Below are 19241 nucleotides of genomic sequence, written 5' to 3' on the forward strand. Positions count from 1 at the left end.
ATTTGAGGAGGATCTGGCCAGAGGTGATGTATTGCACAATTGCAGTTGGCATGATGTTCTCCTCTATCTGTCCTTGTGACAGCGGAGCTGAAGCAGTCTGTTGGAGAAAGTGCTCAAACATCACACAAGTAAAACAAACAGTGATATTACAATAACATGTATTGTATTATTAGTTAATTCCACCATTTGTATTGTTGTAATAATATGTAATAATATACTTTGTTGTATCCTCATACAAATACAAAATTATATACTTTTTTTTATCCTCATACAAAAACAAAATGTCTCGAACGTGTATTTATAATTAACATCCTCGACTTAAACACCAGGTGTCACTAAAAGAGCGTTTGAGAGCAAACACCCCGGAGGACACTGTATTGTCAAACTGTAACAATAATTACATGTAAAACAATTACAATGTATTTACATTTAATTATTATAGCACCTCCCTGTAAAAGACTATTGCTGAGCAAACATTGTTCTTAAATCTGTATTTAATGTCAACAAAGGAGAACAGTTTAACTTATATTTTCAGGTACACATTAAAAAAACACAAAAGTACACATGTGCATTAGTTTGGAAAGACATTAAAACGGAAGTGTTTGGCTTTTCTTTTATGTGTTTATACATCATTTTGCTAAAAGAGAAACGGGTAAATTATACTTCCGGCTGTATTTATTGTGAGAGGGAATTAACATTTAATGTATACAAAACCATAACTGAATTAATACGACAGAATGTGCAGTAAATTACACTATTACTTCCCCCCGTATATATAAGTATTACAATTATTCCAGCATCTCCATAAATGCAAGGAACCTACAGTCGCCCCCACCCTCAGCATCAAGATAACCGGGTTTCCCCAGCGGACCCTGAACGCGGCCTGACGCATTACTCCGCCGTGACGCCGTGACAACAGACGCGGTCCGCCCGACGCGCTGTCCAGGTGTTCGCTATACGATATTGCGGAGATCCAGGGACCGTTTTTGGGGAGCTTTTATCGGTGTATCCGCACGACATGGCCTAACGCGGTATGCCCGGCCGTCGCTCGGACCTCCGAAATGCTGTTTTCTTCCCTCATCTCCCGGAGAATGAAGCGCGAACACCGTTTAAAGATGAAGTCCGACACTGGGAGGAGAATTTGATCCGCGTTTGTGTGTTTTTATACCTCGATAGCGGTCAGGTTAGCCAGCTAAGCTCAGAAACCCGCACCGGATAATCGGGATTTGTGCGACCATGGCCGGGCTCATCAAGAAGCAGATCCTGAAGCACCTCTCCAGGTCAGTCCTGAGCCCCGTTAACAGACGTTGGAGAAAAGGACGACGGCGGCGGGGGGGGAGAGACTCAAACTGTCAGACAGACGTTAGCTAGCTATCACCTAAATGTCAGTTTAACGTTTATAAAACGAGACGAACGACAAAAATGTCGTCTTTTCTGAGATGTTTTCGCTCTTTTTGTCTTTTTATAAGTTAGCGCGCATCCCTGTTTGTTTGTCAGACTGTCAGCTGCGCCTCTAGTTGATGTAGCGTTAACTGACCCGAGACGTGGCTAGTGGCACCAGCTAACTAGCTAACACTGTGCTAACACGGGGGGGGGGGGGGGGATTACCTAGTAACACTGCGGTTACCTAGTAACACTGCGGTTAGCTAACTGGTGACACTGGGGTTAGGTTAGCTAGCTAATGACACTAGGGGTTGGTAACACTTGGGTTAGCTGGTGATACTGGGGGTTAACTGGTGACACTGGGGTTAGCTAATGGAACTAGGGGTTGGTAACACTGCGGTTACCTAGTAACACTGCGGTTAGCTAACTGGTGACACTGGGGTTAGGTTAGCTAGCTAATGACACTAGGGGTTGGTAACACTTGGGTTAGCTGGTGATACTGGGGGTTAACTGGTGACACTGGGGTTAGCTAATGGAACTAGGGGTTGGTAACACTGGGGGTTAACTGGTGACACTGGGGGTTAACTCGTGACACTGGGGGTCGTGTTAGCTAATGGAACTAGGGGTTGGTAACACTGGGGGTTAACTGGTGACACTGGGGGTTAACTCGTGACACTGGGGGTCGTGTTAGCTAATGGAACTAGGGGTTGGTAACACTGGGGGTTAGCTGGTGACACTGGGGGTTAACTCGTGACACTGGGGGTCGTGTTAGCTAATGGGACTAGGGGTTGGTGACACTGGGGGTTAACTGGTGACACTGGGGGTTAACTCGTGACACTGGGGGTCGTGTTAGCTAATGGGACTAGGGGTTGGTGACACTGGGGGTTAACTGGTGACACTGGGGGTTAGCTAGTGAGTGAAGGGCTAATCCCTCAATACTTGCTGTAGCAGGCTGAACTAGTCCAGTTGGTAACATTGGTAAAACAACAATATCAGCGACATAGAGTGTCCTCGAAGTGAGTGAGCTAATCACACACCAACTGCAACATAAACCCCACATTTATGAGATAACTAGAGCTTAATTTGACGTTAATACGTGGGTAGATGGTAAAGGTGGAGTCCGGGGTTTGCACCGACTTGCTCAAGGGCAATTTGGCGTGGTTCATTTTGTTTTTCTACCCTGTCAAATGTCACACAGACATACAACACGCAAGATCATTAGAGAAGAAAAAGTCATATAATAAAATCAATCTGCCAGCTTAATCAAACATGTTTGGCAGCATGTTGTCAGCAGAGATATTGAAGCCTAATATTGGTTCAGGGGCTGTTTGATGGTGCTACCACCTGCTGTGTAAAGCCCCCATTCTTTATTATTATTATTATTATGTTTTGCTTTTATGGGCAGCATCAGCTTGAACGGCTTTTCATGCATTATTTATTGTGTTCCACCGTCCCTCAAGGGACTTTCAATGGACTACTTCCTTGTTTTGTTCCAGGGGAAGAGCTTGAAATGCACAGCACTGTTTTCCTGCCCTGTACTAACCTGCCGCTGACTTATAACTGAGCACCTTCACACAGAGGAGTGCGTTGAATAATACAAACGGCAAGATAGAGTAAAAAAAATAAGACAGCTGTCTCATTTATATTTTGTGTTCATGACAAGAAAAGGCACAAAGATTATAGTGCTTGGTGAGAAAAGTATTTTGTGATGATTCAGTTGTGATTTAATTAAACACTCACATGGCAATACTTTAATAGTGTTCAGGCTTTGTCCTTCAAACCTTTCATATTCTCAATTTGTCTGCATTGTCTCCAACACACAGCCTTTGTGTGGCATGCCCTTCGTTGTCCTAGTAGCCTAAGGTGTGTGCGTGTGTGTGTGTGTGTGTGTGTGTGTCTCTCTCTCTCTCTCTCTCTGTCTCTCGTCAATGCATAAGTGTTTCTGCACATGACTGTGCATGCCCTCAGCAGCCTTATCGTCAACATCGAGAGGAAATGAACAGAAGAGTGGCGATGAGGTCTTCTCTGATCTTCTTTGTCCTGGCCTGATTGGTCTGGCGCTGAGCGGAAGCTGACCCGCCAGCCAATCCGGCGCCGTTCCGTGGAGGGAAAAGTACTGATTTCAGAAAACCAAATGGGGTTCAGCTTATGTACTCCACCGTATGTCTGCAAAGACAGTACAGCGATATGCATGCTTCGGATGATTGAGTGCGACGAGGGGTTAAATATTTTACTCTGCTCAGTTGTTGCCTCATAAGCACCTTCCAGGAATAGTTATCTCACTGCTGGCTGGATTACTCATGCAACGCTGCTGTAGGTGTGCTTTGACAACTACAGGTTGTGTTGTGGGTGTCCACATGTCCGCTCAGCAACCACGCTTAATGTTTATACGTCTGTCCAGTACATGCGTAGAACAGGACGTCTCTTCGAGTGAGGCCATCCTTCCAGCTCGGTAGTCCTCCTCTGGTCAAGACATGTGCATTAAAAGAATATAATAATGTGTGCATTCATTCTGCGTTTTCCTCATGCGTGTGTGTGTCCGTGTGAAGAAAGGTCGAACTCGGGTAGCCCCTGGGAGTGATTTAGATGACATGACGTGTTTTGTCTGCATTACGGACGGGTTTAGATTATCGACAGGACTCTGGCCCACAGCCAAACGGAGACGGATCCTGTTGCAAACACGCTAATATAGATGGATGGCCAAACAGACTCTTTATTGTCTCTGCTGTGTTCCCTGCAAACAAGTTTGTTTTGCTTTCGCAGGGAGGTTGATGGGTCACAAAGTAAATAATTTGATACAGGAGCTTTAATTCCAAGTGTTGAAGAATGAGACTCAAACTTGGTATTAATGGCTGGTCTATTGCATTCCCAAGGGGGACGTGGTTCTTCTAACTTTCTTCCCTCTGACTTTACTCTTCCGTCTTTCCATTCTCGTTTTCTCCTCTCCCTGTCCTTTCCCATTGTTGGTAACCTGCCAAACGGTTCTCGCGTGAGTTTATATTTCTGTAAAAATGTCTTCGTCCTTTTTAAAAAAAAATCCATACCAACCCTGATTTACAGACTACTTATTATTGTCACAAGACTGCAGCACAGCAGTCCTGCAAACCACCGCCTCAGTTCCAGTGGTGGAGGGACATTTATTTGCCTGACGCGCTTTAGGCAAAGCTGTTGAGAGACAAACGTTTATATAGAAGGAAAAGATCGTTGCTAGCTTCAAATGGAAAGAGTTCATGACGCCTCTCCTCCCTTCTTTCATGGCCAACGTGAGGCATTCAGGTCCAATACTCTGTTTTTCATCTTGTCAGGCTGCTTTATTGATGGAACAATGATGCGTTTGGTTATTGGAAATCGTAGGCCTACTGATCCCACATGAATTTCACCCGTCACATTTTAAATCAGTAAAAAGCAGATTTTAAACCCTGAGTCAGCGGAGTTTGAGCACCAGGGGGTTGAGAGGCCAGTGTTAGCAACGTGCCGCTATCTATTGTGCGCAGCGCATTCATAACGTGCCCGTTGCGGTGTGGGAGACGGGTCCATTTCTGCTGTTGCGTTCGTTGTCATGAGCCTCTTCGGGTCCCAGTCGCCCCATCCTGCAGTAGCGGCGTGATGATTCACCACAGTGATGAACTCACTTATTTCCAACGTTATGGCTCACTGGTGGTGGGAAGGCTATTATGGCATGAGTCACAACTCTGTGTGTGTGTGTGTGTGATACTGTTTGTGTGGCATTTGACCAGCGTCCCTCCAGGCCCTGGCGTCCCCTTTGCTGCTGTCTCGCCGCCATCTTGGACCATCTTCTCCTTCACTTTGGAGCTTAAGCTGCCAATATGTGCGTGTGTGTGTTGGAATTTTTTGTACAGCTGTAGGTGTGTGTGTCTTTTGCACTTGTGCTGGTATGTGGGCGAGAAAGTAATTAATATAATCATTTTGATGATTACTTTGAGGTGACTCACTGTAATCTGTTTTTGTCTGTCAACACATTCGGGCGATGGACACTTTGCCAAGAAGAGCTTTAATATATCAGAACAGCGCTGTCCAAAAGTTGACGTTTTTTTTCTTCTTTCTTGGCATGATGTCTACTCATTCCATTAAGGAAGAAAACAAGTTTTAGCTTACACATGGATATGTTTTGGCACATCTCTTTGTTGAGGGTTGTGTAATGTCACAGCCACCGAACACGCCATATGTTCCATCTTGTGCACACATGATATGCATTTTGTCAGATGGAAATGTTCCTATTTCAAAATCCTATTCATGTGCCCCCTCTAATTTTGCAGTGTCAGTCTTATTGTGCCCGTCTTACTGTCATAACTAGGACAACTGCTTAATTCCAGAGGAGATGAGTTGTTTAAAATGTCACCTTCTGTGATTGTGTTCACAGCAAAAAGCTTTAAGGACAGCTGAGAATAGTCTGCAGACTTCTTTCTGTAAGTTGGGGGGGTAGTAGTTTTTAGACCCACACTTTAAGCAGTCCGCCTGCCAACAATGCAGTGCTGCCGGCCTCGTGCAGTTATAAATATTTGTTTTCCCACAAGCCAATACAAATATATTCAGAAAATAGAAACAATATTGGGTTTTGTTGACGAACTTGCTTGACGAAAGTGAAGCCGGTCGACCACCGTCACGTTAAAAAACAAACCAGCATGATCTTTAGGAACACTTTTTTTAAAGTCTAGTGGGATAATCTGAGCCACGTTTATCTCTTCTGCTTATTTTTGTTGTGTTTCTGTTGGTTTTGTCAACTGGTCTCCAACGAAGTCCAGTCCCTTGATACTCATTACACTCTGCTGTTGTCACCAAATGAGCCAGTGAAGGCTTTAGAGGCCACTTTAAATGTCACATCCTTCATTCTTGCCGTTGAGCCAAACGCCTGCTGCTTAGTCTAATGAGCACTGGCAGGAATGAATGTGGTGAGGTATTAGACCCCTCTATTTTTTTTTTCCTAAATCCCAGAGGAATGTCTCCTCTATTTCTTTCTCCCCCCCCCCCTCCCCCTTTCAGTCTGGTTGTCCTCGTCTCTTTTGTGTTTCTAAAACAAGCCGGTCATCTGTTTTTGAGTCATTCTCCTTCTGGCTTGTCTCTCTCTCTTTCTCGCTGGCAGCTGATGTCATCAGGCCGCGCCACGAATGGCACCGTCAGGGGGCATGACAAGTCTTCTCTGTTTCCATTCACAGGATCCACAGGGCGTCAGTGGAAAAAAAAGAGTGGCGGACTTAAAAAACATATATTTTAAAAAAAAAGAAAAAAAAAGTCTGATCTCACTGTGTGTTTTGTGGCGAAGGGGACGACAACGTGGCAAGTTCAGCCTCCTGTTGCAGACGTCTTTGATTCACACACAAACACTTTGCAAAGAAGACGGCACATGAGGAATGGGTTATGGCCCAGAGGGATTTGGGCATTTTTTTAACTTGTATTTTGTTACCGTTGAGTGGTTAATTTTCCAGACATACCGCTCTCCAGCTGGTAGCTAGTCCTAATCTCTTTTATGGGCCTAGGATTTGGTCCGGTGAGCTCGGCCCTGCTGACTTGAATAATGGCTGATGGCAAGAGAGCGGCGCGTGAACCCAATACCCTCTGCCTCTTGCTGCTGTTCTCAATAACATGTGTCATTCAGCTTATTTAGCGCCTTGGTACGAGACAGCGGAGCAACGCATTATCACAGCGTTGGTTTATTTAGGACTTTCAGAAGAAGGTGGAAGCGAGGGGGTGGGGGGGGTAGCACCAGGGGAGAGGCCCGAGCAGCGAGTGACGCTAGCTTGATACTCGACCGTCGAGCGGGAATGAATATTTCACCGCTTACAAGGCACCAACACCCGTCTCGGAGACAGACCGTGGTTCTGTATGCCCGTGTGAGCGCATGTCCACGTAATATTTGGTCTTTTTTTGTATGTGAGAAAGGAGGTTTTGTTCGTTTACGTCCGCTGAATAATTCACGTGGAAAAGGAAAAGAATCTCGACGCCGCAGAGGGAGAAGGGTGTTCAGAGGAATTTGGAGAAACCGAATCGCTGTAAAACACGAGGGCAGCAGGATCGTAAAGCTTTTCACACTCGGCCTCGCATAAGGCCGCGAGAAAGAAAAATCCCTTTTGTCTACCCGAAAGTATCCAGTTACAGAGTGACACAATCACCTTTTTAATGGTCCTCTTCTAGTTTTGTATTTATAACCAATCACTCAACTTAATAACACATTATATAGTGGATCAGGTCATTTAAATCCAAGTTTTTTTGGTGTCATGGTGGGTTGTAGATTTAGGGAAATGAGAGCTCTGGTTTTGGGTTGCTACTCGGTATCGGCAGGTATCCTGAGTCTCGGTATTAGTTTTAATATGGGATGCGAAAAGCTTGGGACGGTTGATATCCGATCAAAGTCTTACGTTGATTGTTATATTTACTTCTTAAGGTGAAGGAGCTGTTTGTTTTGGGGGGCTCGGTGTTGCCCCTCCATCACTTTTTGGTACCAACTAAGATTTGAGCGTCACACTGTCTATTTGAATATTGATTTATAAGCAAAAACATAAATGTAATAATAGAAGTGTATCAAGAACAAAATATTAGGGGAGCAAGAAATAAGCTTTTGAATAGATGAGATTTCCTCTACCGCAAAAATAAAATCGGTGCCAGAAATCAGGTATTGCAAATGATTTGAGCACATTTGCACACGTTCCTCGCGGCATATCTAAATTAGGGCAGTAAAATACTAAAAACTTTGATCTATTGTCTCCCGGCCAAGACAAACATGTCACTCTGTCGGTAATGTGCATTGGCGGTGAAACTCTGAGCTTTGATCCAGACCCATTTACAGACTCATACTGTAAATGTGTGTGTGTGTGTGTGTGTGTGTGTGTGTGTTTTGAGAGAGAGATTAGCTTGTAACAAGATTTAGCCTACTTGTACTGTATGTGTGCGTTTCTTTAAACCTACTGACGATATGAAGGCTGTGTGGCTCTTTGACAAGCTAGACAATGTGAAATCAATACTATTTTTTTAAGAGATTTCATCAGACTGGTCTACTGATATTCACGGGTCCATAATCCATTCAGTATCTGCCCCCTGTGCTAACTTATTAACCACAAATTAGACTGCGAGCGGGGGCAGATAACGCTTTGGTCATGGGCTCTGGAGTTTGTGTGTTCAAGCATATTTACTTAAGCAAATGGACTAAACACACAGAATCACCTCGGCACACACATACCTTTTTATATATATATATATATATATATATATATATATATATATACACACGTTGCATTTCCTGGTTGTAAATATCAAAACAAGCTCATACCTTTTTTATTTTTTTTTTATTTAAAGATGAGTATTTGCATCTGATGCAGTGTGAGGCCCCGAGTACACGTTGTCCTTTCTGTGAACACACATATCTCAAAAAGGGCAATTGTCCTGAGCTGTGTTGTGTAACACGGTGTTAGACTGAGGCCTTTCCCACTGTACCATCCTGTCTGCTAAACCCTCTATATTGTAACTTAATAAAACTCTATTTAGACCTTCTGTCCCTTCATTATCTTGAGAGGAAACTATAGAAACGAAGCAAACAAGTACAGTTAACAACAAAGCTTAAGTGGAGAAAAAAAAGCACTCTTTTCTAAAGTTCCTATTTATTTCCATACTTGCAGGGTCATATCATGACCTCACCAGCAATGTATAACCTTAAATTATAGGATTTTTCTTTTGAGTGTGTTATTAAAATGATGTGGGTTTTGTTCTTGGATATAATTCACTCTGAAATGAACTTGCGTGCTTGAGAAAATACTGTATATGATATTCAAACATTTGAAAAAGCAATCTGTGCTTGTTGCATTGGACAGCTGGGCTTTGTTTGGCCGGCCCGTCTCTTTGCCAAGAACATTTTTTTTTTGTACACATTCCCGGGCTCAAAGCCGCTCTTCTTCTCATCTGTGGTCCCGTAGGTTTGCGAAGAACTTGTCGCCGGACAAAATCAACCTGAGCACGCTGAAGGGGGAGGGTCAGCTGACCAACCTGGAGCTGGATGAAGAGGTTCTTCAGAGTCTGCTGGACCTGCCCACCTGGCTGGCCATCAACCGAGTGGAATGCAACAAGGCTGCCATCAGGGTGAGGGAACCTGGCACGCGCGGACTCTTTTAAAGGATAGTTCTACATTATGTTTTATTTATTTGATCTCCGAGAAGATCGTGACCGCTCTCATCTGTACATTAACGATGAAGCTAATGCCAGAAACCTGCTTAGCAAAGAAGACTGGAAACAACAAGCCTGGCTATGTTCAATTTACATCTCCTTTTTTTTTTTTTTTTTTAAATGTTCATTGGCCTGACACAGTAACTTCTTTGCTGGTTGCCTTGGCAACTGCTCAGAGCCAAGAAATAGTCCGGCACGTAACCGTCTGTAAACTGACAAATTGTTGTTTTTACTCGTCGGTCCTTTGTAATTTGAACAAATGAGAAATTACATGTTTAGGGTTTCCCCCCCCTGTGTCCAGTTTTTATGCTAAGCTAAGCTAACCGCCTGCATGCTGGAGCCTCCATATTTAACACGCATTAAAAGTGTTATCAATCTTCTTATCTAAGGCATATTTCCCCATGAAAAAGGTCAGATTTTAGTTTTAAATCTTTATTTCTTGAAAGGTAATTATTAAAAAAAAACAATATTGACCAAATCCTCTTTAAAGTAATATGCAAAACTGATTGACATAACTCATCCTCTGTACGTACACAGATGCTGACGCGTGAAACAAGATGCAGTGTAGATATCTATTAACGCCTATTGTGTACACTTCCATTGAGTCTCTGCACTACACGCAATAAGAGTAGACTGACACCCTGGAAACGGAAGTAAAGTAATTTCCTTTGGCCCTCCACCCTCTCTCTTGTTAATGTCTCAACCCTTTTTTTTTTTTGTAACTCCATTTTGTTGGTCACTACCCCTTTTCTTTGCTGCCCTTTTCCTCTTAATCAGCCGGCTTGAAATATATGTATTTGCTGTGTCACCGTCAGTGTTGCAACCATAATACCCATCGTCATTTATAGTGAGTTAGAGTTTGCATTGTGGTTCTTACCGTTGATGAAAAGAAACGAGAACTCCTCTCACCTCCTCATTTTAAAAGACTGACAGATTAAATGACATAATAGTACACACGCCGGTGTGAACTGCAGTAAATGTTTCTGCTCTAAAGGCCCAAAGTGACGGGTCTGAGCTAACGCCCCCTACTGGCACCTCCTAGCATTTCCTTCGACGCGAGGCAAATAAAATGTGTCGCCAATTCAATTGGAGCCCTAAATCCTTGAGTTCTTGATTCACGACTTCTCGGAGAACGCGTCGCTCTGCGGTGAGAACTGCGAGTGAACATGAGCGTTTAATCTCTCTCGCTCTATAATTCGACACGGACTTGAATCAAGATGGATAATGGTAATGGAGCTCTCGAGCTGAATGGAACAAACTGCCTGTCAGTCTAGACTCATTGATTTTTTTTCCTCTTTCTTCCTTCATCTCTGAGCTAACCCGTCTGCTGTTTTTTGACTTGATTTAATTCTGCGCTGCTCGGTAGCATTTAATTTGACTCTTGTACATCCCCATTGATCGAATGGTAATTTATTTTAGTGTTTTCGGGAGCACTAAAAGGCCCAAAAATGTACTGTGAGGCTGAAAAGCTAAGCCGCTGTTCTGTCTTCATTCGCAGATACCATGGACAAAGCTGAAGACTCACCCCATCACGTTGGTAAGGTTCACCCACGACACCTGTCGCTCACACAATCAAAAGAGTTTTTTTATTTCTACATTCATAGTCATTTCAATCATCAACATCTTTACAAAGATTAGATACTTAATGCAAATTAAAAAGATTAACCACGCGCACTTTACTGTTAAACAATCATCACAAGGTGAAGACCATGAAGCCGGAGAAGGTGTTGTAGTAGTAGCTGTCGTCGAAGACCACCCTGTTGGCGTAGAGCTGCACGTACACGCTGTCGCCCGCCTCCAGCTGCACCACCACCGCGTTGGTCGCGCTGTCCTGGGAGTCTTCGCCCACGGTGTCCCACGTAGACACCATCTTCTGGCCGTTCAGCATCAGGGACACCACCGAGTTGGGCTGCCCGGAGTTGTTGTTGTACATGGTGTAGCTGAAGAAGAACACCCCCCGGAACATGGCGGTGAAGGTGCCGGTGGCGGGGTTGTAGCCGCTACCGATGTTGGAGAGGATTCGTTGGTATTTAAGCGGGGTGTCTTGTCCGAACGGACCCGTTGAGGTTCCCAAAGCAGCGGAGAAAGCCATCTTCGATGCGCTTGATGACTTGATGTCAGAGAGTGCCTTCAGCTGCACCTCCTGAGCCTCGTTAGCCTTCTGGAACATCTGGATCTGGCTGTTGTACAACTGCATGTTGGCCTCGGCGGTGGCCAGTTTCTGCATCATGCCGCCGAGGTTTTGCTCGAGCCAGCTTTGCGTCCGCGTCATGGCTTCCAGCTTCTCCCCCATGGCGGCCACCTCGCTGAGCAGGGCGCAGGTGTCGGGTTGGCAGACTACCATGCTGCCCCCGGTCCCCAGGTGGCTGTAATTCCCAGCGCATAAGCTGCTGGAAACCGACAACAACACGAGGAAAATGCGCTCCATTTTTCTGAAACTCGCCTTCACCGAACCTGGACGTTGCATGTGGTCCTCATGTGCGTGTGTTTTATATATTTATACACTCCCAGCACCGGGTGTGTTCCCTCACTTCTTTGATGTATTATATAATATACTTCAACAAACGTATCAGGGGAACACAAAACTCTCGTGACACTTTTTTTATCAAACATGTACCCTGATTATCGGGACCGCATATTAACAGCGCATTATAATAAAAAGGTAAATAGAATCCGCTGTGAGTCACCGCGATGTTTAACACAATGTTATCGCACCGCCGACAATGGCACGGAAATATTCTACAACGGTGTGAAAAGGAAGACCGGCTACTTACTGCCTGAAGGTGGTAACAGCAGTGTGTCAAGAGTTTTATTAATTTGAAAGTAATTCTTGGCATTTCAGGGAGTCTTATCTCGCTGTGTGTGTGTGTGAACAATGTATCAGCGGCCTCCACATCTCCAGTGGCAGAGGGCGACAACCTATTTGATCAACTCAATCTTTCCCACTCTCTAACGTTGTATTCGGCGTTGGATGACTAAAAATGATAACATCTATTATTATTATTATTATTATTATTATTATTATGCGGTCCTAATGAAGACTTTGGTTGTCGGCTGTGGAGCTAAGCCTCTGACTCTGGTTGCAGACCCTGGATAAGGTGGTGATGGAGATGAGCACCTGTGATGAGCCACGCCCCCCCAATGGCCCGTCTCCCATAGCAACGGCATCGGGACAAAGGTGAGTGCTGCGGTTGTTTTTTTCTTTTGTTGTTCTTATAATTTGACTATCTTCATTTGGGGGGGAAGATCTCCTTTCCTTGCCTGAATTTTAGATAATTTGGTTCACACGGCTCTTTTTGAACTCCTCATTGAGAGTGCACACTTTGTCTTTTTATTATTGCAGTTTCTTTTTTTATTTCTTTTTTTATTACATATCACTTCTTTCACAAGTCAAGTCAGGCGCTCGATACACTTTACGATCACATTTTATGATGGTGTTTCATAGTTTATAATACTTTTATTTTAGTTTCCTGCTGCGGTACGTATCTTTTTAAAATCTGTGTTAAAAGTACAGTTAGTAAATTATTGTCGAGATAATCTGATGCCACAAAAACAAGTTTGCTAACCTGATTTAACCCTTATGACTCACTAGGAATATCTTTGGCTTTCGACCATTTGGGCTGCCTTAATGCATGTTGCATACATGTTGGCACAAGGGTCAAACATTCAGTGTCCCTGTAGGTTCAGCATCATATTTAAAGTATTTTAACTTTATGTTCAAATGTTCTCAGCTTTCAGTACAGACTCATGGAGATGTCTTGCACCCTGTATCTAAGCATTACTTGTCACCTTGTTTCCCCAACTGTCTCTCCAGTGAATATGGCTTTGCTGAGAAGGTGGTGGAGGGGATGTCACTGTCCATCAACTCCATCGTCATCAGGATCAGTGCGAAGGCCTTTAACGCCTCCTTTGAGCTCTCCCAGCTGCAGGTCTACAGCGTCAACACCAGCTGGAGCATCAGTGACCTGCGATTCACCCGCATCCAGGACCCTCAGAGAGGAGAAGTCCGTGTTACTTTATTCTTTTTTTTTTTTTATTTAAAATACTTTTTTTTTTAAAACACAAGTTTTATGGCGCTGCCTTTCCCGTTCAGATCCTGACGTTCAAGGAGATCAGCTGGCAGATGATCCGTATCGAGGCTGACGCGATCCAGAGCGCCGAGCACGAGATGCTGAGCGCCCCCATTCGCCTCATCACCAACCAGTCCAAGATCCGAGTCACTCTCAAGAGACGGGTCAGTCACACACACACACACACACACACACACACACTTATACCCTCCATTCAGATTCACTAATCTTTGTAATTTGACGGACCAGACGGAACTGGGAACAGTAATCCCTCTGTGTTGCCTCGCAGGCTGCAGGGCCGACAGCAGTGATTCATCGAACGACGAGTGTGCCTTTCAACAAAACAACACCACTAATGTCTGTTTTGGAGATGTGGAGATTAGATACAACGCGGCATAAAGCCTTTTTGTGTGCGACCTGTGAAAGCAATTAACTCCATTTGTTTCCTCGGGCTTTTACAGAAAGCCTGAGGAAACTGCTGAATAAGGCACAAGAAACACACTAGTTCTCTCTCCCAAATATGCTGTCTGTGGGGTTTTAGTTCATATTGTAAAAACATTATATTCTGTTGCATGTACCTGATAAAGAACGTGTGAAGTGTTCGACTGTTATAAACGAATGCCTCGCACAATAAGAGAATCTCCCTGAGGGTGTCATGTTTCATTTATGGGAGCTCTCAGGCTACCTCCACCTGAATAATGCATGTCTGCCAACGGCTCCGCCTGACACAGATTAAGGACTGTAACGTGGTGGCCTCCAAGCTGATTCTGATCCTGGACGACCTGCTCTGGGTGCTGACCGACTCCCAGCTCAAAGCCATGGTGCAGTACGCCAAGTCTCTCAGCGAGGCCATGGAGAAGTCTGCACAGCAGAGGAAGAGCATGGCCACGGAAGACCAGGTGTGCACGTCGATGCCCAAATGTCGTATGCCATGTCACGGTCTGATAGTTTGTCCTCGTCTCTATGGAAATCATGTCTTCCCCCTCTCTGTGTCACTCCCCTGATGCCATGTGGCGTCTATCTGCCGACAACGTCCGTGTCTTTCAGCATGTCCTAGTTTTTGCAAACACAAACACTCACTAAATGTACATTGATCGCCCACACAAATTCACACCTATCCAGATTGGTCAATATTTATGTTTTGGTCTGATCTGCCATCTACTGGGAGAATTGAGTATTGCATGATTCAGCAGTCTGTTAAGTCTCTTGGCATGAAAACACACTAAAAGCCTCCGTGCACCTTAAACGTCCCCACACTAATCCTCGTAATCTGCGTTATTTCCGTGTGTCCGTGTTCACCAGGTGTCATCGGCGGCGCCCTCAGCCCAGCAGGTGCGCACACAGCAGGCGTCCACGGCCGCGGAGCAGAGCGCCTCCATGGCCAAGCTGTTCAGCGCCTACGACGTATGCGAGACTTCCCACCACCTCCAGATCATGCACCTCGACCTGCACATCTGCGACGACATCCACGTTAAGGACAAAGGTAGCATATGCACAGATCTGCATCACATGACATAAAAAACACCGGCGGGTACACAGCCTACTGACCTCAACCCCCCTTTTTGTATTTGTTTTCTTTTTTTTAAAGCGCAAGCTTTTCACTAAAAAGCTTAGACGTGACTATTTTTCTGTCTTTTCCTCTGTGCAGTGAGCAATAAGAGGATAACGGGTGGAGCCATGCAGCTCTCTTTCAGCTCCATCACTCTGGACTACTACCCTTTCCACAGAGCAGGTATGGATCCTGCAACGAAGCCAGATTACTGCAAACCTATGCGACGCTTCCTGGATTTCCACTATGAACGCACTGCATTCAATCTGCATGTTTTAATGCTCACATAAAGCGGTTTTACAACAGCAGACAGTTTGGCTTCTCATAACTTCTCCTATGCAGACCTCCAGGACATTCACTCTCTGAAATAGTCTTGTTTTTTATTTTCCATGCTGGTAGAATAAGTAATATCTGTCGGTCTGTCAATAAACAAGGATTCCCATCAAACAAACGCCGGCCGTACGACTACCCATACCGATTGTCCTCCTCTCCGCCCTCTACAGGGGACAGCTGTGAACACTGGATGCACTACAGCGAGGCCACCAAGACCAGAGAGGGCTGGGTGCGGAATCTGCTCGACGAGTTCAACTCCAACGTGGAGATGTTGAAGAGCGCAGTCCGAGACCACCAAGGCCCGCCCCCTGCGCACTGTTCCCCGCAACACGGTAAGCAACGCACACCTCTGGAGGGAGGAGGGAGGAGGGAGGGGGGCTACACTTGTTGTGTCCTCCTGGCACACGACACACAGCACATCATCCCTGTGGGTTTTCTGTCCTCCAGTGTCCCTTAGGGACGATGTGTATTGGCCTCTAGGAAGTCAGGAGAGAGGAGGAGGAGTAGGGCTTAGGGAGGCAGAGGAAGGACTCCTAGAGTGGAGCGCAAACACTCAGCCTCCGGCCCAGTGCTGCTGGTGCCTTGAGCCAGGTACCTCGGTGTGTGTGCGCACAGCTGGGTGCGGTGATGCACACCTTTTGCAAGGCACGGGGGTTTCTCATTGGGGGAACTGAGTGGTTTCTCTGTTTGTCTCCCTCCTTTTGTCATATCATTGTTGTCCCTCCTTTATCTGTCCTTCAATATCTCTCTCTCTCTCTCTCTCTCTCTCTCTCTCTCTCTCTCTCTCTCTCTCTCTCCAGGTAAGATAAACACCTCCTCCAGCGCCTCCTTCAGTCCTCCTCTCCCTGAAAGCCCCAAGACCCAACTCACGTCCAGCTCTGTTGTACTCAGGATAGCTGACTTCAGCATCTATCAGGTCACTGCAGACACACTCTGGCTCACACACACCTTCATGTTTGGAATTCACGGAGACGACATTGTCTTCGCTGCTGACTTTCAGTTGACGGTTTCTGTGTCTTTTTGTTGTTGTTGTTGTTGTTGTTGTGCATCGGCAGGTGTCGACAGCGGACCAGCGCCGCTCCAGCCCCAAGACCATGATCTCCTGCAACAAGAAGTCCTTGTATCTTCCCCCAGAGATGCCAGCCATTCATGTAGAGTTCACAGAGTACTACTTCCCCGATGGAAAAGACTACCCAAGTACGACTTGTGTGTTTTAGCATCTCATTTAACATTTACCTTTTTATAAGAGCTTCACAAACCAGACCCAATGTTCCCGGCTTTCTCCGTCTCCTCCTGTTCGGCCCATTTATTCAGCTGTGGTGAAGCGTGGCTGAGAAGACATTGAATTGCCCAATTAATTAATGTTCTATGGATTTCACACAAATTCACTGCCAACGTTATTCACACATTAAACACTTTTGAAGCCTTTTTAATTTAGTTTGGCAATGACCCAGAACTTGTTGTTTCTTGTGTTTTATCTCCTTTGTGATTTCTCTAATGTCTCATTCCATCTCGCCCCCTTTAGTCCCGTGTCCTAACCTGTACCTCCAGCTGAACGCCCTGCAGCTGGTTCTGGATCCTCGCAGCCTGGTGTGGATCAACCTGTTCGCCCTGGACCTCAGGCAGAGCCTGGAGCAGTTCATGGAGATCTACAAGCTCAGCGACTCGCAGAAGCCCGAAGAGCACGTCGACATAAAGGTGGACGGCCTCATGCTCAAGGTGAGGTGGAATGCAGAAAGGTGGAGACATTGAAAGTGTGGAGTTGTGTTCTCCGGTATCATTGAGTGTGTTCTCCGCTCCGTCAGGTGGTGATTCCCATCGATCGGGGCGCCTCCTGTCCCGCCGATCTGCCTCGCTCCATCTCGGTGCAGACCTCAGAAATGGTGGCCACGAACACCCGGCACCCGGCCAACTGCACCCGCTCCCACCTGGAGGCCCTGCTGCAGGCCTTTGAGCAGCAGCCCTTCTTCTCTCCCTGTTTCTCCTCGTTCCCTCGCTCCTCCTCCTCGGTACCCGTCCTCCACCCCGTCTTCCAGCGCCACGCTCACGAACAAGACACCAAGCTCCACGACATCTACCGGGGCCTGGTGGTGCCGACGTTGGGCGCGGACGCCCTCAAGATGCCGGCCGCCACTGACTTTTGGGCGTTGCACTTTGCCCAGTTCTGGGTGGACTACGAAGGCACCCGCGGGGGCAAAGGGCGGCCGCAGCCCTTTGTGGACTCCTTCCCTCTGACCGTGTGGGCGAGTCAGCCCGCCAAGATTGTCCAGCACCAGGAGAAGCTCCGATGTGGATCCAGTTTGTCCAGGAGCACATCTGGAGAGGGGGTCACGCGTCTGCAGAAGAAACGATTATTGAAAGACTATTACAGCACCGAGGCCCACGATGCGACGCCGCCTTCCAGTAACGGACTCCACAAACCCCTCTCATTGGACAGTCTGCCCTCCTCCGCCTCCTCCTCTTCGCCATCATCAAGTAAAGATGCGAATGTGCACGTATTGGTGCACGTGCAGAAGCATTTAAGTGCTCAGGTATGTTTTTTTTCATCCTTCTGGCTGTCAAAACGGCACAATGTGCGGTGAGAAAGTTGCACTCTGTCACTTTATCCATTCAGAGTAAATTCAATGTGATGAGGAATCGATGTCATTATTCAAATATGGAAAACATTTGCTTGTTCCACACAGATTAATCAGTGGTTACAATCATGGGTATTTGCAGCAGCAGTTGCATGTTCATTTGGAATATTAATTCATTGCACCTGTAATTCATCAACATGCTTTTTGATAACGGCGTGTGTGTGTGTGTGTGTGTGCAGGTGAGCCACCGGCAGTATGTGTTCCTGATGCAGCTCCAACGCAGCATCAAAGCCCTGCAGCAGACACTACAGCAGGATCTGGAGAAGATGAGCTCCAAGAAGGACCGCATGGATCCCTCTCAGCATTCTGCGGACCACCAGCCCTTCACCGTCTGCCTGGGCCTCCTGCTGAAAAGCGCCGAGGTGTCCCTGCTCCTGAAACCCGTCCCCCACCCCGAGGGCTCACGATCTCCCATGGGGTCTGAGCTGTCCCCCTCGGAGAGCCGAGGAACTCTGGACGCGGGAGAGGGAGCGGAGAAGGGGAGCGACGGCGCCGGGTCTGGGTCCGAGGGAGCGGCAGCCAAAGGGGCGTGCGCCGTCGACCAGCTGCTATGGGGCGAGGGATCAGAGGGTGGAGCCACGCTCGTCCCCGGCGCCACTTCACGTCCCGACTCGAATCACAAAGGGTCCGTGGATGAGAGGACTTTCGCTAAGAACTCTGGGAGGCGGAGTTCAGAGGAAGGTGGCGACGTGGGAGTGGACGGAGGCGAAGATGTGGGAGCCGGACTCGACCCTAGAACCCAGACGAGCGACCCGCTGTCTGACTGCAGCGACAAAGACAAGTCTGCAGCCGCCAAGATGCCTCAGTCAACATCCAGGTTTATATGTTTATTCCGTTTATCACACAAGAAGGTTGTTAATTCATATCTCTGTCGTGATCACAGAGAAACAACAGGGCTGTAAAGTCAGTGATGTGCAGAAGGCATATTTAAAACACTACCACGATAGTTTTATCTGACTTTTCATAACTTTGTTTTGGATTTCAGCACCTCTTTTTTTTATTTTATTTTTTTTAATATATAGACTCATTTGTTTTTTTTTACTTCAAAAGTTCACCTGACATCAAATTAATCTCCTGGATTCATCTTCACTAAACGTGATT

At 46.2% G+C, this 19241-nt stretch overlaps 1 protein-coding gene across 10 annotated transcripts in view; it reads left to right on the forward strand.

Annotated features, from left to right (window-relative positions):
- Positions 1 to 866: 866 nt before the first annotated feature.
- Positions 867 to 19241, forward strand: part of uhrf1bp1l (UHRF1 binding protein 1-like) — a 36789-nt gene continuing 18414 nt past the window's right edge. For 8 of the 10 annotated variants that reach the window (XR_004608988.1, XM_034526541.1, XM_034526543.1 and 5 more), the window contains exons 1-15: positions 868 to 1280; positions 9306 to 9468; positions 11051 to 11089; positions 12639 to 12730; positions 13367 to 13556; positions 13646 to 13786; positions 14354 to 14521; positions 14925 to 15105; positions 15271 to 15354; positions 15675 to 15836; positions 16305 to 16420; positions 16560 to 16701; positions 17030 to 17223; positions 17310 to 18035; positions 18320 to 18957. Coding sequence is in view for 9 of the 10 variants with exons in the window: in XM_034526541.1 (XP_034382432.1) it covers positions 1237 to 1280; positions 9306 to 9468; positions 11051 to 11089; positions 12639 to 12730; positions 13367 to 13556; positions 13646 to 13786; positions 14354 to 14521; positions 14925 to 15105; positions 15271 to 15354; positions 15675 to 15836; positions 16305 to 16420; positions 16560 to 16701; positions 17030 to 17223; positions 17310 to 18035; positions 18320 to 18957 (3080 nt within the window). In the remaining variant the exon portion in view is untranslated. Of the gene's footprint in view, positions 1281 to 9305; positions 9469 to 11050; positions 11090 to 12638; positions 12731 to 13366; positions 13557 to 13645; positions 13787 to 14353; positions 14522 to 14924; positions 15106 to 15270; positions 15355 to 15674; positions 15837 to 16304; positions 16421 to 16559; positions 16702 to 17029; positions 17224 to 17309; positions 18036 to 18319; positions 18958 to 19241 lie in introns of all 10 variants that reach the window. The other 2 variants (XM_034526540.1, XM_034526542.1) reach the window with 1 other exon arrangement.

This window comes from Cyclopterus lumpus, chromosome 23 (assembly GCF_009769545.1).
Source record: "Cyclopterus lumpus isolate fCycLum1 chromosome 23, fCycLum1.pri, whole genome shotgun sequence".
NCBI lineage: Eukaryota > Metazoa > Chordata > Actinopteri > Perciformes > Cyclopteridae > Cyclopterus > Cyclopterus lumpus.